This window comes from Oxyura jamaicensis, chromosome 6, assembly GCF_011077185.1.
Source record: "Oxyura jamaicensis isolate SHBP4307 breed ruddy duck chromosome 6, BPBGC_Ojam_1.0, whole genome shotgun sequence".
Classification (NCBI taxonomy): domain Eukaryota; kingdom Metazoa; phylum Chordata; class Aves; order Anseriformes; family Anatidae; genus Oxyura; species Oxyura jamaicensis.
The window spans coordinates 7105472-7129019 of NC_048898.1; the positions used below are offsets into that span (position 1 = coordinate 7105472).

The 23548-nt window shown below is 37.4% G+C and overlaps 1 protein-coding gene across 2 annotated transcripts in view; it reads right to left on the reverse strand.

Annotated features, from left to right (window-relative positions):
• The window catches only part of BICC1 (BicC family RNA binding protein 1), a 100254-nt gene that overhangs the window by 52306 nt on the left and 24400 nt on the right, over positions 1 to 23548 (reverse strand). For both annotated transcript variants that reach the window (XM_035330164.1, XM_035330165.1), the window contains exons 2-3: positions 15587 to 15633; positions 1501 to 1570 (exon numbers count right to left, since the gene is read on the reverse strand). In XM_035330164.1, the coding sequence (XP_035186055.1) occupies positions 1501 to 1570; positions 15587 to 15633 (117 nt within the window). The remainder of the gene's footprint in view (positions 1 to 1500; positions 1571 to 15586; positions 15634 to 23548) is intronic.

A 23548-nucleotide genomic window follows, 5' to 3' on the forward strand; every position in this document is an offset into this window, starting at 1 on the left:
TGTACTATGTGTTTCTCCCCTCCCCTCAATTTTCAAATTTATCATCTCATATCTTTTAGCTGTTTTATTACCCTTGGTCTTCAAATCCATCCCATGTATTTACAGAGCTTTATCTCTTTGAGATCACTAAAACAAGTTTAAATTATTTTACATACTGTGCATCTCTAAGTACCAATCCAACATTCCAGCCAGCCACCTCTCTTAGCTCTCTACACAGATGCTTTTCAGCTTCAGGATTAGGATCATTTAACTTGGAAAGAAAGCAAATGCAAGTACTGCTTTATTTCTTCTTTTACCCACTTCAAAAATAAAAAATAAAAACCCACATACCTCTCCTGCCTCAGTTTCCTGAGGAGCTTTAGCTGTGTTTTCATTCATAGCACGGTAGGCAGTACACCACAGGATTGCACAAAGACCTTGCTACTCTCACCCTCCCATAAACATTAGTTCCACCTATAAATATATACATATGATACTTGCATTTTTTTTTTCCAGTCTGAATTATTCCCCCATTTTCCCCTCTCAAGTGTATTTTTTTTTCCTGTACAGGTGGAAAATTTGTACTTCAATAGCATGTGGGAAAGTACCTCCGAGACCAAATCTCATTTTACTTCATGTTATTAATCCTGCACTTTTCTAAAGAGATTATTTTTCTTCTCCTAAGACCTTCTTCACTTACAAAGGTTAGCCCACATCTCCGCTACATTCTAAATAGAACATACAAAGAAATTATTTGAACTCCACCTTTTGGGTTTTTAATATGCATCAGCCTGAACAAAAATACGTGAAATGTTGAAAACCATACCCAGTTTGATTTTTTTTCTGCAGCTGAGGAATTAAATATTACTTTCATTCAGTCACAACCTTGCAGTATAGATCTAGAATGCTTATTTCAGAGAGAGATCTTCCAGATGATATAATCAATACATACGAATAGCCTGTACTTCCAAAAGAGGCATAATTTCAAACAGATAATACCAGCCATTAATAAGGAAACACTAACTCAGTTTCATTAAGGAAACAAAGAAGCATACAGACTGTTGCTGTCAAGAACACAAATGGTATATATTGTTCTAACTGGGCTTAACTAACCAATCTTTTACTCTATAAAGCAAAACAAAAAGAATAACAACAGAATACCCACTAATATACAATATCATCAGGAAAAAAAAAACTAGCTTCAGCTAGTGTAAAATAAAGAAGCCATTCAGATGGGATGTAGAATTATTCAGAAGAAAGCAGGCATGCTGAAGACACTATGTACATCAGTGTTGACATACCTGCAGAAGCGCAAGTTAGTTTAAAATGAATTTGTACATCAGATATCGATACAAAGTTGAGATAAATTCAGCAAGAAATCCTCAAAAACAGAAGACTGAAATAAAAAAATTCAGATGCCCACTACTGATAAGGCAATTCTAAAGACAAAATTGCTTGTTCCATGGCTTTACTTAAGACCTACTCCCACCCAATAAAAATAAAAAGAACGAAACTAAATACCTTTTTTCGATTTTGCTCCGATCTTCAACTTTGATGGCCAGGCAATCTGTGTATTTGTTTCTTCCATAATCTGTTAAAAAAGAACGCATTTAAGCCAAATTAAGTTTTTATTGCTCTCCTACAAAGCCAAGAGTTCATTTTTGCAAGAGATCAATTTGTTCACTCTTTTTCATCTATCAATTATTATTACAAATTTGTGACTTGTGCTAATGATGGTTTTCTTGAGAGGAATTTGTTTGGTGATGGGTGGAGCTGATTTCTGATAATCCAAAATAAATTTGAAGAGCAAACCAAGAATGCTGCTCCACGTCCATGAATTTCCAAAGGCTACTGCTAGCCAACAACATGCTCCAGGTCCCTCTCAGAGTGAATTTCAAAGCTTTACACAACCCCACTGTTGTGCAGACCTAAGCACAGTAACACCCCCGCGCCCCCCCCCGCCACCTTACTGCACACCCCTATCCTCATAAACACAACCCTCCTTTTTGCGCACACCTACACGCAGAAACACACATCTTTGGCAGCTAAGACAGGTTATTGAAGTAAGTGTATATTCAGATAACTGTGTCTTGGAGTGACTTGTTGAGGTCTTCAGTGGCCTGAGTCCAGCTCTTGTCCTCTTACAAATGCAGTTCATATCAGGAAAAGGTCAATATAGATGGGACTTGAAGAACATTATACAGAATCTTAATGTCCTGACCACATGGTGTTTGCTGTCTAGCACTGTTAGTCAAACAAAGTCATCCTGTCTTTGATAATGTCTCTTACCATAGTAGCCATGTTATCATCACTGTGTAATTTGATTTCAATAAAGATTTTATTGCATTGAGGATTACTGAGATTGACAATCATATATTGTCAATCATATATTAATACACTTTTTTTCTGAAATATTTCACAAATAAAACCATTCTTAAGTTATCTTAAGATAGTGTCTAAGTAAAGACCATCAAATTTAAATCAAGTTCTTTTGAGTTGCCTTATGATGCATCAGTTCGCCTTTAAAGCTTTTTGTTGTTGGGTTTTTGTTTTAGCTTTACCTGAAAGCAATTTTTCATTGTAAGCCTATCCAGGCCTTAGAAGTTTTACTTCCTGTTTTAGGAGCTCAGATAAGAAATTCAGCAGCGTTTAACACAACACAATGCAACCTATCTGTAAATCTCAAGCTAGTTAACAGGGTAAAAACCATATGTGTGCAAACATGCACTTGGAAAAGCATGTACTTATTTGGCTTAATGTAGCCTGTTGCTTTCTCCATTTTAGAGAATAAGTCTGCTGGGCATAGGAACATTCTACTAGAATTTTAAAATGACACAGTTACAGTGCATCACTAACACATTTAGTATAAATATGGGAGAATAAATCAAGTAACAGACTTCACACACAAACTGAAATTCAGTTCTAAAAAGCGTTGGGCATGTCTACTGAGACTGAAGAACCTGTCTTCTATACTGCAATCTCATCAAGAAGTACGACGGTCAAATACCTCTCATCATACTTGAGATAAGAATAACTGATCATCATGAGTACAAAGACACTATTTCATCATGAACACCTGCAGAAGCGAGGAAGGCCTGTCCTTATTAGTACATGACAAAATGGTTATAGGATGCCAAGAAAACACATATACTAAAACAAACCAATACCATTCTAGGCTGCATCGAGCAACGCATTTTCCTTGAGTTCGTTTCCTGGCAATAGATAAAGACTGCAATTAGATTCTCTTCACCTCCTTACCTCCATTCCAAACAAACCCTGCTCTCTCAGCTTCCCCTTGTACATCCACTGCTCCAGGCCCTTGACCAACCTGGTGACCCTCCACTGGAGTCACTCCTGTTCGTCAGGGTCTTTTTTGGGCAGAGGGGGGATGCAACTGGACCAAGGCCTCCATATGCTGCCCTCAGTACCAAACTGATGGGACTAACCAATTTGTAACCAATTCCCTTGATATGCTGGGTCATGTCATTTTAGATAGCCTATACAAAAATAATTTTGCCAAGAAGAGGGTAGTAAGTATTAAGGAGGTTATGGAACACACATAAAGGCAAAAAGTACGCAAGTATGCACTGTAAATTTAGTCCATAAAGTGGAAAAAAATGTAAAATTGGAAGATCTAAAATAATACCTGATTGACTCGTAAGAGGTAGGAAGAGCTTTTCAGATGGCAACTCTCAGGGTCTGGTTCCTCCTATATGAAGGATATTTGCTCAACTTCATGAGAGAGGTAAAAATTTCTCATAGAAATGAGAATTACAATACACAAAAAACAGATACTGTCCAAAAGAGTCAACTCATGATAAGTGGTGGGGTTGAGGGAATTAAACAAAGCAGTACATTTTAGCATTTCTTGTCATGAGCAACAAATGTAAGCAATAATAAAAAAAACTAATTCCAAAATAAATTAGTCACATCCAAGAAGAAAATGACTGCATTAAAAAAAAATCAGCTACAATACCAAATAGTAGTGTAAGTCACAACTAAGGCTGACTTCTCTAAAAACTCCTTATTCTTATCTTCTCCATCCAAATCCCCAGTACACCAAAACAATTTCCAGATTAGCACACCATGTGGAAAAACTGAAAGCGTCAGCCAGATTTCATTATACTGTATTTTTGGTTTAAGCAAATATTGGATAATAAGTTACAGCTGAAATAAGACATTTCCAGGAGGATGAAATTCTATCAGCAACATAGACATACTTCTCACAATTTTCCAATCCAGATGTGAAAAAAGTTATTTCAAAGAATTCACTTGTGTCTGACAGAGGGCTTTGGGCCAGGATTACTCTTAGTTGTGCAACAGGCAAGTAAATATACAGAGAATAGCAAGGAATTAACTAAAAGGAGAAGGGAGATGCTAAAACAAATAACGGATGCAGGAGTGAGTTTTAAAGGATTCAACATAAAGGGAACCACAAAAGAGGAGAAAAAAAGATGAGTGAATGATCATCATTCCACGCAAGTGTTATGTCCCATCAGTACTTCACCCACTCAATAAAGATTGGAAACATGCGTCTTAAAGAAATTAAGTCCTCGTTATTTCTAACGATTAAAAAAAAAAAAATCAAAGCCCATGGCTTCAGAGATGCGTACATTCTGGGGACATACAAAAGAGATGCCTGATGAGATCTTCAAAGGAAGAGAGGTCTGACTGCCAGTCACTGAGATTTGGTTAACTAATACCTTCAAATTCTTTTGAGAACGCAAGGCTACAATTTACCACATTAGACCAGAAGGATGGCTCACAATTTGGTCACTATAAAGACAAGTTTATCTCCTGTCTTATGTAGTTACGTAGAAAAACGTCTGGATGCATTTAAATTAAGTGCATTTATTGAAGTATAAGCATGCTCAGAGTACTACTGGCTTTGAACTCTAAACAGTAAACTTCATGATAAATTCCAAGCTGACTGTAATCATCATCATCTTTTCCACATCCTTGAAAACCCCTTATTACATAGGAAAAACTAAGTTTTTGCTGCAACACTTTTTTCACTCATTAAAAAAACTTCTCTTGCTTGTCAAGCAATTTGAGATCATAACTGCCTAAAAAGGTTTGCCGCATAAAATAATTTGTTTATATTTTTGAGAAATCACAATTTTCATAGGAACCCTTAAGCAGAGTTTAATCTGCATTTCAAAAATAAAGCTCAGGTACTACAATAATCAGAAAGCTCAAGAAGTTATATGACAAGCACCAAAATTGCAATAAGTTGTATTTTGTATACTTCCTAACTCAAGTCAACTACTTGTTTTTTTTTCCACTGGTATTGTTGTTTTTTTTTGTTAAATAACGAGAACCCCACCACTATTTACTGTAACAGCAGAAGGGGTCACAAACCTCTAGAAATCCACAAGCTGAGTTTGTCCTATAGCTCTTAAACTTAAAGGTAACAATCTTGAAAACTGCACCACAGTAAAACTCTTCATAGCATAGGGCATCAACTTTTAACTGCATTGTAACATTCTAACCAAGGCTGTTTTAAATGTAAAAAAAAAAAAAAAAAAAAAAAAAAAAAAAAAAAACACATAACCCAGGTGTTTTTTTTTTTCCCCACAAAACAGATTTGTAATCACTCCATAGAAGCCTCTAGAGCATGTTGCAACGGAATACTTAGTGTAAACTCAGTGTTTATGCACATAAGCAAAGTAGAACACAGAACTTGCTCTGTAAGTGAGATATATATATATATAAACACAGGTTTTAATTGTACAAATGCTTCAGAAACAAAACATTCACAGGAAAGTCAGTCTAGGGTTGAAAACATCTGAGTTCATGACCAGCTAGACTACTGAAGAGCACCTCTACCTAGGTTTCCCTTCTTTTCACATAAAATAAATGTAAGGGTTTGTACTAATTGATCCTCTCCCTGTCTTGAAGGATCAACTAACGGAATGAAGGATCAGGCACATTTGGCAGCAAGATTTAATTGCATAATAAATAATCTCAAGGTTCTTCTAAAAATGAAAGAACTCTTAAATAATTATTTATCTCCATTTTCACTTCTCTCAAAAGAAATTGTGGTATTTATGCAGCCAAAATATACAAGTTACTCTCAGATGGTGACACAAGATACTATAAGACACACAAGAAATGGGGCTGTGACCTGACCCTAAAATCCGTTTTCAGTTGCAGATCACTAAGTCTTCAAGAAAAAAAAAATCCATCTCAGGCAGCTTTCAGCCTCCTTGCATTCCAGCTACTCTGTATTTAAAAAGATATAGCTCACACACTTTGGAGGGTTTTTACATGAAAATATGATTTCCTATTGTCTGAAGTTGTAATTTTTGTATAGCTGATTTTGGATTGAATCAGGAATGTCCTGATGAAAAGAAACAATTAACTAGAACTCTTTTAAAACCTCCCAGTATTTTACAACAAGCAGATGAAAGAGAACCACCTATTGATCAGGCCTTTCCTCATTTAGAAGCAACTCATCAAATGAAAGCAGTATTATTTGTCATTTGCATTATGAAGTTATCTTTTTTCTGGTTATCTGGCCTTTGGGATTCATGCATCTCAGCCATTTCTGCCTTACTCCTTATTCACAAGGAAAGGGAAAACAGGTAAGAAGAGAACCCAGGTAAGAAGAGAACCTGAAAGTTTTTGCACCTGCCAGGGTGGGCACTGCTGCAATTGCTTTTCTCAACTGAATGAGCAACCAGCTCCTTCAAACTGAAGTGACAAAACAAACTTCTCAAAACTGCAGGTATAGCTGTCAAAAATGTAAGAACACCACCACCACCAGAAAACCGCCTTTCATTTTGTCAGTGATAAATCCCTCTCTTTCAGCATGGGAAGTTAGTAAGGTTAAACTGAGGAATCTAAGTATAACAGAAAAATGTATATGCCTTTAACACAGTGTACTTAAACAATGAAAATGTTCCCAGTCTTAAGGAGTGTAGATTCCGTTTTTAGAACACATGCATGTTTGTCTCAGAACATTTATTTTTCCCCCTCTTTAAATACACAATAGCAGGTTCTGTAGATACCCTGAATTTTTCATGCTATTAAAAAACATAGCAAGTAATTAAATTGTACACCCACTGGCAGTTCTCATTCATCTGTCCAGGTTGTGTTTGTGTTTCCAACAGATCAGTTCTCGTCTTCAAAGCCTTTTCCTAGTTTGTCTTCGCACATTAGAACCAAACACACACCTAGGCTTAGATCACCAACACCACCAAAACCCCATCTTAATTTAAACAGCATTTCAGCATCCATTGCCTTAGCACAACTGGCAGCTTCTAGCACAACTCTTTTCAGCCCCTAAAATCTTGCATGCCTCGCCTCTTGCATCAGTGAGAAAGCCCCTCTTAACAGGCCCAAAACACAACCAACGCTACTTTTGAACAAGACTTGGAAGAAGTCAGGTGCTCAGAGCTAAGTCTCTGACTCCCCTGCAGCCGGCCCATGGGTCACGGTACCCAGAGGCCTGCACTGCCACAGCAGCCCCCAGGGCACCTGGCTCATCAACAGCAGCACCAAGCACTAAGGAGTAAACATATAAATGACTGCAACAGTATTCCTTGTTTCAACTGCCAGACAATGACAGTTACCAGCAAGCACTTGGCATTGCTGCTCAGACTATTTCAGGGCCCACCACCACACACCGCTGCTGGCAGGGAGACAGCAAATCCTGTCACAGGGCCTGCGGACAAACACTCCAAGCTCAACATCCTGAACAAAGTATTTTCGCTAAAGAGTAAAGACGCCAACATTCCAATAAAATTGAGGATATATTATAAGCGTGGATCTAAGATTTCAGTAAGCAGAGATAAGGTAGGCAACAAACCTCCATTTTAATTGCAAATTACATTTAATTGAAGCAAAAATTCCTTCCCCAACAAGAACCACCTTCAGCATTCTCAAGGCTAAAGGCAAAGTTTCTTCTTGCCAAACAGCTGGAGCAGATAGGTTAAGTAAATGACAAAAAATAAAGTTGAAGTGAATAACTACAGGTGATCATATCTATGAAAACAGAAGTGATTGTCTCTGAGACAGAATAAAACAGAAGTAGATGAAAAGCAAGGGGGGAAATGGAGCAGTGATTCCTGTAGCTTGCTTTACCCTTCTCAAAGTGACCTGAAATCCCCCTTGGGGGAGTGGGGACAGTTCCTTCAGCAGGTTAAATGATCAAACAACAAAAAAAACTATAGGGGAAAAAAATAACATCCTTCTAGGCCTTTCTTTTGACTTTGAAATTGCTTTTTCATATAGAAAAAAAACATACACCACCGTGTACAGTCAAGACAAGGACTGAACCATACTCAGAATACCTTTAGAGTCTTTCTTAATGTTATTTGCAATCCTTGGTTCACGTCTCAGAGACCAGCTCTTAGTATAAAATCCTGGAGCAAGAAAAAAAGGCATGACCAAAGAAGATACAATCTTTCCAAGCAGCATGAAGGTAAAATGGAGAAGTTTGATGTAGTGTTAAAGTAACAAGTCAAGGGAAATAGAAAACGGGAAAAAAAAGGAAAATAATCTAAATCAGAAGAGTATGACACCGAAGCAAGAGATAACATGTATATGGCTCAGCTGCAAAACCAGACAAAAAAATATCTGCAAGTGCTGAGTTGTAACTCAAGCAGATATTGGAGACAGACAGAAGAGGCATGATAGACTTTACTCATTACATTCCATTAGTATACCTCAGACCAGCAGGTATAAGGATGCCTCTAGAGAATTATTGCTGGCAACAATACATCCTTGAACTTCAGAGCCAAATAATCTGCAAGTTCAAGATGACCCCCAATCTCCACTTTGACACATCTTCAATTAATACAATTTTTTACACTGACATAAAAACTATAAAGCTCTTGGAGTCAGCAGAAACCCTCAACTGTTATATATACACAACAAAAAAAGTACCTCTCTGCATTAGTATGTACTGTCATAATTACTGCAAAGGAGGAAATTCTCACGTATGGAGGTAGGATGAAGATAGGGGAAGAAGGTAAACAGTACCATTTACACAGAAGTCTTGATAATAGAAATAAGTGTTTGGTAATCATGCTTTGGATCTGAATCTCCATTTTGTTAAACTGTGTGATTCTTTATGGATTACCATGATTGATGAAGTTTATGGAGAACAAGTACCCAAGGAATCACAAATGACTGCTGAGGGAAAGGTGATTGATAGTTGTTATATAACTGTATCCACACCCATTTTTAACATCTGGTTTTGGTAAACAGTTTCTCCCCTGAACCTCGAGAAAACTTGTTATATCAAGTTTGCAGAAAACAAAGATGAAAGCTACTGTGCAAGACAGTACAACAAAACGAAATCCAGGAGCAGCAATAGCAAAAAGGTAGTAACATGAAAATGGTCTTTCAAAATTTGACCAATATTTTTTTCCATAAACAAGTAATATTGATGGCATGTGCTTTTACTGTCATAAAAATTAAGATTCTCTATGCAGATCCAAAACACTGTTGCACGATTGCTCGTTAACACTTGCAGGTGCAGAAAGCAAGGCAAGCATTTAGTTGATCATCTGGACCAACCTCCACAGGGAGAAGGGAAGACTCCTGCCATTAACACCCACCCAGAATCCTCTCAGCACAACTGATCTCTGAGCTCTACAGCACATCTTTTTGCTCTTCTCTAGGTACTTTTTATTTGCTTAATTATTCATGGGGAATACATGTTTTAAAGGATAAAAACGAAAATATTTGAACAGTGAAGTTAAATTACAATGCTGGTTGAATAACCCTGATATTAAATAACTGCAAAAGACTTCTAAGAAGGGTTTTGAATGATAAAGTGTGCTTTAACAACAACAGGTGTATGCAGTCAGATGCCTTTTTTTAAGGATCATAAAATATGTCAAAGTCAGGTTTCTTACAAAAAGGAGACCAAAACACAGTCCAACTTTATTGTCATCCACCACCTGATACAGATTTTAAACACTTATTTTTCCAAGTGTTATATAAAATATTCTTCAAGATCAAAATTAATTCAGTAGTTAACTGAAAATACTATGAAAGATACTGGAGTAGTCTGATTACGTTTATCCTACCAGACGATAAAGATCATACTAATTTCATGCCTGTTAGCTCTCCTTTACATCTCAAACTACCTCAAATACTTAGTAAAATTGGTTAACCAGAATCCAAGTGACACATCATACCGTCAGTCTTACACTGGCTCAGTCCAGCGTAAACCATAAACATGAGCTATAGCTTGCATGAAAATAAATATTTAAGCAGGAAAAGATCTGAGCTGAAGAGTCACATGTAGTGAAAGCCTTAAACTTCAAGTGTTAAGCCCATCTGCAGCATTTTCATATTACAGGCTGACTTTCAAGATTGCCCCCTTTATATTAGGAGCAACGAAGAAGCTAAAGGTTATGATTTAAGTCCTTGTACTTACTCCATCCCCTTAACAGATGGATTGTTACACTACAGATGTGATGAACATAGTTCTCTACACGAATGAAGGCTTCCCACCACTTAGCTATGCCTGAACTAAGCAAAATGGTCAAGTAAACATTCTCAATTTACCTTTTTAGACAAACTGATCCAACCTAAATAGCCTCCTTCTTTCCACCGGCTGGGGCTTTACCAAAAGGGAGACAAAACTCTTAATCTCAAGATTGCTTGCAAACGTTGACTACTACTGACATTCTTTCAACTCTCTCATCCATACTAACATCCCTGAGCAGTCACTTCCTCTTTCCAGGAAGCAAAATAGAGGAGCTAAGCATAAATCAGAAGCTCATGCCAGCATTCCCACCATAGAATAGCATAGCCTGGTGTTTGAAACTAATTCTGGAAATGTATGGCCTTAATATATCCTTGTCACATGCTATGAGCCAAACTCCACATCAAGCATATTATTTTAATGCTAACTAATATGGATATGGATTGATTTTTACCCAGAAAAATGGAAAGCGTGGAATCAGTTTTTACAGTTCCCAACTGCTGCTGCAGTTAAAAGGGGGACAGAAACCCATGATAATGTATAGATAAGCATGAATTTATTATGTCTCACTAGTAAACATAAATAGCACTAGAAGAAACCAACAGCTGCATTATTGCCATCAGAAATTAGAATATAGCCTTAGGGAAGCAATAATTACAAATACACAGTTTCAGAGAAGTCATGGATGAAGACACATGGAAAGTCCTTCAAAAAGTTCCTGCTGAACACAGATTATAATCAGCCTGAGACATCGTAGTCTCAGGTCAATGATTAATACTTGCTATGCCTGAAAGTGCCCTAAGCCATCCACATTTACAGCTTTACCTACACATTCCATATTCAAAAATTAAGGAAGACTGACCAAATTCCAGCCTGAACTACAACAGCAACAGAAAAGTAGTATTTTTAGTTAATATTTGTGTCAGAATATACTTAAAGTGTTCATGTACATAAGAACTTGGTCAATATTCACTCAAGCATTTTGCAAAGGTTACAAGGTTTGCCTAATATGATCCTCAAATTATTTTTTTTTAAATTTGCATACAAATGAAAATATAGGATGTTGCAAAACAACCTTTATTACTGTTATATAAACAAACAGGGGTTGAGGCTGCTTCCTTATTGCCTCTGCTACCAGAGCCTCCTAAACAAAAGGTAATGTACAGTCATTAATAACTTATGCATATGGGAAAGGAATTTACCGAAAAGTGATACAAAATGGAATTAGATGTGTTCCCATTTTTAATCGCATTTTTTTTTTAAAAAAAAAAAAACCAAACTCTTAATGCTACTGTTTTTCCAATCTTTATACTGAAAAAGTAAGTAGCTTGTAAAGATGGTTTTGCCAAATATTGCTTCTAAAAAAACACAGTACGTTTGAAGAGTCTACTCATTTAATGAAATAAAATGAGAAATGGAAACCCTAGTCTTCCTTTACACACTTATTATCAGATGAGCTTTTTGTACGCATGTAATATTTGCATATTTGCAGCTTCATGCTTCCAACATTTCCAACCATGATTACATTCCCTTCAGTGAGTAACAGGCACTGTAGTCAAGAGAGAAGCATAAGCATTTATAAAACATTTGGTCTAAATCCAGTGTTATCTTAAAAAAAAAAAAAAAGCCTATATATCTTCAACCATGTAAATGAATATTAATTCCTACAAACATTATTTCTTTTTGATTAAAAAGAAATCCACATCTCAAACATTCAGAGACAATAAAAGCTACAAGTTACAGTTGTCTGGTAGCATGTTGTGCTTTCCACAAAACCAAACTCTGCAAACAATTGAAAGCCAGAAAAAGAAGATTTGAAGAGCCCCCTCAGAAATACTTTAGGAGCCCATGACTAATGCACATAACACACTGAGCCATGCTGAAATGAGAAGCTTACATCTGACCTATAGTCAAGCACTTGGACAGAACCCCACATGGGCTTTTCCAGAGCTGCTCCTTCTGCACATGCAGTCTTATATTAGCCTAAGAACTCCACCCACCTTCTACTAAACCTCAACATTCACCCATCTCCCACCATACTGTTGACAGTCTCACGATTAAGGCTCCTCATACACTGTTTCCTTGACAAATTTTAGAGTGAACAGTTATCATTTAACATTAAGATTCCAAATATAAAAAACAAAACAAAAAAAAAAAACAGGCAAGACTTGAGAAGGCCAGAACCAAAGGCAAGCAGAAATGATGCAATAAATTCCCCTCTGTCTGTCCATATGGCCAACACTCATCTGGTTTGGATTATCAACTCCTCAGGGCAGAGACCCACCACCTTCTTACATTTTATATAAAGTGCCACGCATATCTATAGTGCTCCATAAATTATAATGTTTCCTGAAACAATGTCCTGTCTTTGTCTGGGAGGGACCCTGCTTGCCTGTGAGGCATGAAGCAGATGTTATGGAACCCAATGGAAAAATTCCACCATCAACTGCAAATAGGCTTTGGATCAAAAGAATTTTATATTATCTATTACTCACATAGAATAAATTAGGACAATTATATATATAGCGTGGTCCATGAGGATCTTTTACATACAGTGTATGTAATACAACATCCAACCAATTCATGTTTATTTAAGACTACCTGCCACTGAACTGCAGATCAGAGAGCTACGGCGAGAAAGCCATCACATTATTTATGCATCCCTTGTCAGCAGCTCTCAGTGATTTTGAGAAGTCCACATCAGACTGTTAGGTGCCCACGCTCCACCCTACCTCTGCTAAGTATAAGACAGCATCACAAAATCTGGGTTAATCTAATCCTTTAAAAACATGATAGATTTGTTACAAAGCATGCTATGTGTAGCCTAATGACCCTAGTTAAACTCCTGACTTTAAAGCTCAGCTTAGGGATCACTGAGTAAATTCTGCTCCTCCTGCAGTCTAGCTTATATGAACCAAGCACCATCTCCTGTTGTCCAGCCACCACGTGAAGCTATCAGCATTGTCTTGCTTCCCTCCAGTACTGGCCTCCTCTCTCCTCCCTCTTCATCGGTGTCTTGACATACAGAATCACTGAGTCTTTGCCCCATTGTTTCTGTCATTTCAGCATTCATATGGTAACTTCTCACCTGGCTCACTCCTTCCAACCCACTGCAGTTCAACACATGGAGGGTACAATTTGTCTGAAGATGTTATACATGGCAACATTTATGCCAATTATACCCTCAATTCCTGATGTCACTTAAGAGTGATGTACCTCTCTTCACCACTCAACTTTGGTCCTGCAACATAGCCCCGAGGAAAGGATTATTCTGAATGCATTTTTAAAGTAGTTTTTACTACACCTTTGAATTCATATTAATTTTCTGGAAGGTACCTCGCTACCTTAGTTTGCAATATGTTTTCAATATGTTTTCAATGCTCCGAATGAGTTTCTTCCTCACTACAACCTGAAACACATGAAAAGTCTTCATTTTACCTCCAGAAACTCTGCCTTATTCATTTCACATAAGAGGAAAAAAAAAGCATACCCCTGATTAAAGGAAATTGCACAGACAGACTGTGAGTAAGCTATGAGCAACCCAAGGTTTTTTTTGAACAAAAGAGAAAACTTGCAAAGCAGATAGTTTCCATCTGTTTTTATTAGCTGTAATATCGTGTGTATGTACTCAAAAGATTCACTAATCTAAATTAAACTACAGAGTTGATGAGTCACTAAGAAGAATGCTAGTCAAAATGAAGCAGTTTAAGCTTGTTGCCATATCCACAGTATGCCTATATAATTACACAGGCATATGACAATACATTAATGCCAAAACAGACAATGCATTATCGATATTGATAAGTAGTGTACTCTTATTCACATAGCACATTTTACTATTAAATTCAAACCAGTATTTTTTGCTATACTAACAGCTGTGTAATTGCATTATATCGACAGTAAATAACCAGGTTTCCAATGCACATCAAATATGTCAGTCCTTTAACCCCACACAGAGGAAATACTTTGTTCACAGCTTTAAGAATTATGAGCAATTTTACACAAGGGTGTGAAAATGCTGTGCTGTAAAATAAATGTGTAATACGAAGTATCTGCTACTAAGGCTCAGCTTTGTTGCAGCAAGTTAAAAAATCCATGCATTTTGATAAAATCCTACGAAAGAATTATTGACAACTCCTCCTCTGTGCTCACTAATATTGGAAAGTCAAGCACAAGCAGCACATTCAGAAAAGTAATTCATTTGTCAGTCAATAGCATAATCTGAAGACTCCCATACAATTGTTTTTAAAAACACATTTTGCTTGTATACATGTTACTCCCCTCCATCCTTGATCAAAGCACTTGATGACCACATACAGGATAAACTGTTCTTTCACATCTACGAAGATACCTTCTAGCAGTACCATCTTTAAGTATGAAGAAAACATGGAAAAAATATGGACAACTACTTGTTTAACAGACAACCAGTCAAAAAGCCGTTTCAAGTCTTCTCAGGATACAGCATGAAGATTTACATTGTCTTTTCTATGGTACAGAAAGACAAAGCAGCTCATTTTTATTTGCATACTGTATGCAGATCTTCATTAACTCAATATTTTACACACTATTCATAAAAAAACGTTGCTTTGTGAAAAGCAATTTCAAAGTCATTACTCTTGCTCATGCTTCTCTTTGTAGTTTAGTTGCTGCAGGACTGTTTTTTCCAGTCCTTCCATGCCTCTGTCTAACCACAAGCTTTATTGAATCACTGTGTGGACTGCGCGTTTCTTTCTTAAAAGGACTTCGCATTTCCCAACCAAATATTTATGCTTTCAATGATAGCACAATAAGTCTCACGTCAGTTCTTCAATAACAGGATGTAGCGTTTATCCCCAGAGATAAAAACCTTAAGACCACCTCACAACATCTTTTAGATGAGCCCCCTGCTATTAGGCAAAATACTTTCATTACACGTAATTTGAAACTTTCAATTAAACAACAATTAAGCTCTTATGTGAATAGCAGTAGAAAATACCAAAGAACATATTTATCACGGTCCATGCACAACTAATGGTTAATAAATAACAAAGACATAAAAAATGTTTGATCAATACAGTGGAAACTACACATTAAGTTTAATTAGTTGACCTCATGAATGAACAATTAATGTAATTTTTCATGTAGTCAACTGTTGCTACCAAATTAAAGTATCTTTCTTACCTTCTGAAAAAAGTCTTCCCCACTTTTCCCTTTGCCCTCAGCAGCAGCTGTAAAACAGAAGTAAGATCTGGTTTCAAAACACTTCAGAGAAAATTTCTAAGCCTGTATACAGAAATCATCAATGAGTTAATGTTATTGTCAAGTTATAACTCTAGGTCCTCATCTTCTCTTGCAACAGACGTTTATCAGCAACTAACACTTGGAACAACTCTTTGCAAGTCACTTGCTAAGGATCAAGTCCAAGCAGATCTTTTTATTTGCATAATAGAGCTACTATACATTGATCTATATGTTAGTTACAAACTAAGTTAAGATCATCCAAGTCTAGTGATTTATTCACACTGCATACAATACCATGAAATTCCACTAATAAGAAGATAAAAAAAAAAGCTAGAAGGGCACAGCATTTGCTAGATCAAGAGTTAGAACCAAAACAAGAAGCAGTGTATTTAACAATAGTCCTAATTTATTTTATTTTTAAGCCAATGGAAATATCACAACTTGGTCCAGAGAATTTTTTTCAACATGTGCTTTCTACCAGCCAGTGTTTGAGCTGCTACAGCTAAAAACCAAAAGCAGCCCTAGACACTAGCACCACTGCGCACAGGCACTTTTGAGCACTCCAGGACGGCGTTCAAAAGAGATGACTTCAAGCTAGAAGTGGCTGTCAATGTGGCTGCTGCTGCTAAAGCTCGGCACTGGGCAAATATGAACTCGTCATGCAGTCAAAACATCTGGATATGCTTAGCCTAGGAAATCAAAGGCTGAAAGGTGAAAATACTGACTCCATGAAGAGAAGCTCTTCAGACGAAGGAAGAAAAACCTCTTCACAGCAGTACCATTTGTAGGAAGACAAACAAAATGGAGACCACCACCCTCCTCCTCACACCCAACACACTTCTTGTGGTGTCAAATGGTGCGATGTGAGGGGTAGGCCTGGGGGGTCGAAAAGGGGTATGGTCAGAGGGGCGTGTGCCAGTTCCCTGTACTCCAAGGGCCACACCAGGACATTCATATTTATCAAAAAGGCAAGAGCACTATCAGGAAGAGCAAATAACTAACCTAAACACATGTGGGAAGTAAACAAACTATACAGCCTTAAGAGTACTTCTCAAAAAGCCTGCAGAAGAAACAGCAGCATCATTTCAGAACAGGGCTTGCAAGCTTATATGAAGCAATCATATAACTTAGTGGTTTCCAGACGAAGACATGAATTAGGGATTGACTCTCTCCCATGTGTACTTAGAACTTCTAGCTGTATGCTTAGACAATGCAAGTGGTGGCACTTAAAATGGTACAACTGTTTGCATCTAGCATATGTTGCAGCTTATCTGTGTTGCAACTCAAGACACAGCAATTGAGTCAAAACACTGTAGGTCTTCTAGAAGAGAACTAATCATAGAGCTAATTATAGAGAGGATAATTCTCTTTTCCCAGAAAAAGGAATGCCTCCAGATGAAACTCCAAGGGGAGGGGAGTTTCCTGAATAGTACTGGATTGCTGAAGAAAATCCTTGTCAATGCAATATTTCTGTATTTCTCATGCACAGATTAGGCCTCTGGTTTGCCCCCTAACTCAGCCTTCAAAACTCTGTTCCAGCTACTTAGTTCTTCCCACTCTAATGACATAAGCAATTTCAATCTCCTCAATTAGCATTAACTCAGCTAATGCATTCAAAGAACAACTGCAACAGAGCAGATTCAAGCTAGTGGCATGAGACTTGCTTCTGCTCTAGAGAAAACAACGCCACTACAGTTGTGACAGGCTTCTCAGGAAACACCACCACCTACATACCATGGAGAAACCATAGACTAAGTCCTATCTGATAAATCATACCAGCTTCTGAATTGCAACTCAAAGAGGGTCAAAACAGAGGCACTGAGTGAAGCCAAGCAAGCAGCCACCCTGGGGCAGAGCAATTCCAGGCTCCACAACTCCACAAACCGAGAAGAAAAGGGCACCCTCCAGCATGCTTTTATTCAGAGGACACAAGATAAGCTGTAGAAGAGACAATGATAGATGAAGCTGTAGCTTTGAGAACAGACAGATTTTGTTCCAGCTCCAAATATGATTTCTAAACTGAACACAAACAAGAGATGGCTCAGATAATAGCAGTGATGCTCTGCAGGGCATTTAAGCAGGATGCTGACAAAGCAAATTCCAACCTTTTCATTGTAGGTTTATTTTTAAGCGTAATCATTCTGGTGACCTGATTTACAGCTTGGCCCCACCAGCAGCTGTATGACACAACCCATGGACTCCAACAAGCATGGACAAAGCCAGGAAGAGCAGGGAGTGACAGCAGCCTAAACGTGGCTCACAGATAAACAAAGACAGTTGTAGCGAGAATAATGAGTTTGAGCAAATGGCATTTAGGAAACAGCTTAGGTTAATATTCAGTGTTTTCAGTTGTTATACTGTATTATGAAGATACGGTTTGTCATTGTAACTTTTCAGCAGGTGAGATGTTTGTCAAGTCTCATAGTGTCTACCAAAAGGCAGGGAAGGCTGTAGCATATTTTTTGGAAACAGACCTTAAATTTAACATTGTTATACCTTAAAGTTGTTCTTCGAAAAGTCACGGCAATATTTCAGTATTTTGCCCGTGTCCATTCTGCAATTAGTCTCTGAAGAGTTATGCCTATGCTCCTTTTTTTGTGCAAAATGGTTGTTGAATATTAAGGTGGCCTCATGATTACCATCTCCATTACACAGTGAATCAAAAAACCACTCAGAATATTAGCCCATAATACTGAGCTAGACTTAAGATTGTACCTTTCACTAGAAAAAAAAAAAAGAAAATTAGAAGTCAAAAGGATAACCTGTATCAAACAGCATATTCTGTTTCCCACTGTTAGCTATTTTCCAGTTATTTCCCCCTTTCACACTTCCTCATCCTCATAACTCTTTGAGCCAGTGATACTGCTGTACTGTTACCCAGCTTCTTACAATTTGCTTATTTATTTCTACAAGGAGGAGAAATTATACTTAAAGTCAGAAATTTCATCAGTAGTTTATACATTTGAGGATACCCCCTATAATTGCATATGTAATAACCTATGCTTACCTGCAAAGTACAGAGGCAAAGGGTGCAAAGAGATCTGCTGCTTCTGACAACAGCACAGTCACCAGACACAAGGAAAAGTTACCCATTTCTTTCATAATTAGAAGGTTGAACTGACTTGGTTCAAGCCTCACAAACCTACTATCTTCTGTAGGGAAAGAACTCGATTCTGAGCTTATGAAATTTATGCGCCAGTCATTAAAAATGGAAACACTTCTACAGTGTTTAAAAGTATACTTTGTTCACTACAACAAGCTGCAATTTTGGAAGAGACTGAGGTTGACCTCAATCAGACAAACTGAGAGAAAAGCAAGTGTTAACTTGTGTTTAGAAAAAAAAACCTGCCCGGTCACTGCATCCTAAGCTCGACTTTGTCATAAACGAATCTTGAGGGTATTAACCCTCACTTTCAAACAAATATCATCTTTGACAAGTCATATTGAGGAGCTTTCAGAATTTATATGACATTCATTCCCCAACAGATTATATTCGCAATCTCACTAATATTAGAATATCACCATGAAAGCAACGTCCCTTCAAAAGGCAGCATTTGGAAGTTTCAAACGGGAGGCAGCGGGACTGGCAGTGCCACACAGAAGGCACAATGTAAGCCATCTGGCCACTACATTTGAAATAAAATTTCAGATTTTAGTAGACAAAAAGTTTTGCATTTTTGGACTTTGTAAACAAAATTAGTGTTCTCAAAAACACCACACCAGTAACAAACAAAGATGAAACACTCCTGCCTAGCTCTTAAGGTAAGATCACTAATCATGATCTAGGAAACCCTATGTCAACAATGGCAACTCGGTTATTAAATGACTTGCTAAATTCCACTTCAAATAATGATTAAAAAGAACACTAAACCAAAAAACTTCAAGAGCTCTTTTCAGAGATACAGGTCAGTGAAGCCCACACTAACCCAAGCTGCTGTTTAAACAACAAGCTCAAGAACTAGTATGGACGACAGATTTTATTTTATAAGAGCGCTTACAGCCATCAGAGGGAAAGCCTTTGCTGACCATTTCCACCTTGTGCTGCTCCCCTTGGTTTGGCAGCGCAGCCTTCTGCACAGCCACAGCAGGGCCCATACCTAGCTCTCCACCCCAAAGAACAAGCAGCATTTACAGAACAGTTCCCCAGTCTCACATGGCTAGAAGGGGCTGAGGGAAGGTTTTTGGGACTCCCTTCACTGGTAGCTCTGCTACACACCAGCCGATTGCTTTTGGGCAGCCACAGCCTCAAGCAGAAGCAGCAGACCAAGTTATCTTTCCTACATCTTCTCCAGAACCACGGACTCCACAGTGGGACCAGGCACCACGAATATGACCCAAGCAGGAACAGAGCAGTTCTTCAACTTTCTAACATCCCACTTTACAGCATAAGCACTACCAGGTCAAGGGAAGTACTCGTTGAACTGCGTGGTGTACAATGACAAAGGATTAGCCGCATCTCCACTGAAAAGTAAGAAAGCATCAGCACTTAAACAGGATTTCCAGAGCTCATGCCTAGGCACACCAGCCCTTCTGTCTGTGGTCCCTTTCCCAAAAGGGGATTTGACCAAAGCCACATTAAATGAAATGGCAATCAACACTGTGCGCTGACTTCTGACTGAGAAATTTACTCATCTTTGCCAACCTCCACTACTCAGGAAATATTGTCTTCTTAGAACACTATTTACCTTCTGGTATTAAATAATCATTTAACTGACCTTCACAAAAGGATTGTTTTTGCACTAAATGGTAACATTGGTTTCAGAAATACAAAAAAGGACTAACGTAAATGTGCACAATAAGCATTTTATATTTTAAGCCACACTCTGTTTATTATAATTTCTTCCATACCATGAAATATTTTATATCAGGTTTTCACTTTTCAAGATATATTGGATTGCCAAGGTCCCATCCAATACAAATATGAAACAGTTGAAACAGGTGTTAACTATTATGGTACCCACGAAGTACACCGCTTGTCTACTTAATCACCAAATTGTAAGAAAGCCCAATTGTAATTTCTTCTAAGTTCACATGGAAAAGTGAATTTTAACTTTTACTTAGAATGTTATTTTAATTACAAAAAGAATTACTACAATGCAGACCATATTTTATAGGAACCAAACCCAATGCCCGAGGATTCGGTCAAGTTTTGTTTAAAGGAGTTGTTATTGCAACTTTTTGTTGATCTCACACGAGCTTTGTGTCTCATTTCCTAAGCTCTTGAAATTGATATTGCAAACAATGAAATACGTATTTGTCAATGTGCCTTTAGGTTGATTGGCATTCAAACTTCTTCCTTTCTCTTTGAGAGACTACAGTTATTAAAGAATCTAACAGCGTGTTTGTCTCTTAAGGTTTCAGCTATGAAGAAAATTATTCCTTACATCAAAAAACTCTTTAAAAGGTGAGTTAACAACAAAATAGTATTTGAATTTTAACAAGACAGATCAGCTTAATGGGATTTCAAGTAACTGTAGAATATTCCGGAAGATAAGTAGCAGGTTATCTTAACTTTTCGATCCACTGAATCAAAAAGAACTTGAGATTTTCCTCCTGGCAATTAGATCTGATCTTTTCTGAAAGTCATAAGAAGGTGTTAACCACAGAGTGTTTTTTGTTTGTTTCAATTAAATACACAATTCATTATCAGAAATAGATGAAAGTAAAGTCAGAGTTTTTTCCTCAGAAGCTACCAAGCCTGTTAATGTAAAAAAAATAAATCATTGAACAGCTAGGCTTGAACCAGAAACCAATGCAAAAAAATATGCTTTTCTGTGCACAAAGTCAGACTATAACCCACACATACTCTTAAAGCTTGCTTATATCAAGCCAAGATAAAGAATTCCACCCCCATAGGTCACTGAGTTAAGCCAAATAGCATAAACAAGCGTTTAGGAACAAAAAGATAGACTACACATTGTTAAGAAACAAAGTCTGACCTGAAGTTGAATTTATTGAAATCCAACCAAAATAATTCTCCATTTTCCTTGTAATTATAGAGTTAGTCTCACTTCAAGTCTCACTCTCTTTCAGCTCAGAAACTAAGCTTAGTCATCTCTTTTTCTGTCTAACTTGTGAAATGAAAGGGTCTGGTAAAAGCAAGTAGTGGGGCCTAACTAAACAAGGAAGTGACACACAAAATAGAATTCAAGGTTGTTTTTAAGTGGCTTTTCAATAGTGTATCACTTACATGTTCTTCTCACTGCAAAGCTCCTTAGATTTTCTGTGATTAGTTCTGAATGTGCTGCAAGTTACAGATATTGTCCCAATAACACAACTGACTTTGCCTTCATGGGAAGACAGAACTTTGCTACTGGGGGCAAAAAAAAGTTGGGATCTTCCCTGTGCAGTGGTCTTCCCTAAGTGACAAACAGGAAAAACATGAGTTTTATTATAATAAATTTCATCAAGTAACCCGTAACACTTACCCAATCTCAGTATTTTAGGGTCTCAGTCAGTCTGTTTTTCAGTCAGAGAATGAAAAAAAAAAAAACAGGCACTTCCACTTTCTAAAATTCCTAAGTAAAGCAACCTTTGGTGTGGAGGGTGCTCACCACAGGTCAGAGTAAGCTACACGTCAGCTGGAAGTATCAGGAAGGGAGAAAAAAACCGAAATACTCAAGAAGTTACTGGCACACTCAAAGCTAGCAAAAATATATCTGTATATACACCATGCTGAGAAATTAAATTTGTCGAGTCAGGAACTAAAAGGACTTCTGGAATATTACACAAATTACCCAGTGTCTACAAATTCTGTGACTGAAGGACCCTAGGACTGCAGGTAACAATATAGCATCACGTTGCATCAACAAATTACAGGGAGAAAAGATTAAAACAATGAAGACATATCCATGACACAGCTTTCTTTCTCCAGCTGTGCATCCAGAGAACTGCAAGAATTTCAGTGTTGTCCATAAGTGACAATACATAGGTTGAAAGTAACTGGATGGACGCTGTCTGGGTGGGTTTCACTTTATCTCCTTTTGTTGGAAGGTGCTTGATGCACAAGCTATGAGGTCACTGGTAAAAAAGAGTCCTAGGTGCTATAACATCCAACAGATATAGCAAATGCTGGGAAAAAAGCAAACTGAACTTAGGAGACTTTAATCCTGCTGTTGAAATACAGCAGCTACAAGCACCATGGAAGTAGAAGGCCAATGGTCTCTTTTCAGACTACCTACTAGCCAAACCAGACTTCTTGAATTGAGGCCTCGTCTGAAAACACGCACAAGCAGAAGTAAAGAGTTCTTACTTTTCATTACTCCCCGAAGTCTACATTTACTCTATGATACATCACAAAAGCTATATAAACTTATTCAGCCATTAGGCTATTTTTCTATAACCTTTTCCTGCATACTATATTAAAATTAAGACTACTAGCAAATAACCAAAACCGTCCTATAAAATTCAAAATTTCATCCCTCATTTTCAATGACTAGAGAACAATGCACAGAAAAAGGAAAAGCCTAAAACAAATTATACTTACTTCCATTGCAGACATTGCCAAGAAAGAATGGACGAAATAATGCCACATATACTCAAAAGACCAAGATGACATTTGTTTCGAAAAAGTATTCCTAATGATTTGTGTCTGTTTTTTTAAGAACTCCATAGATTTGGTGGCCAATAGCATTAGGAAAAAAACACAAAGCTACTGCCTTGTCAATTTTCTTTCCCCTATATCAACATTTTCAGAATTGCATACACTAAAGTCCATCCAGAACCAATAATTGAATATATAACAATTGTAAATCTCATATACATACCAACAGATTTTTCTCATTTTGTGAAACAAATTTATCTCTAGGGAAAAAGCTGTCTGCCAAGCCTCTGCATAGAGAAAGTTTGTTTTATATATTTTTGTAATCAAGTCACAGACTGAAAGCCTGCTGTGAAGCTGGG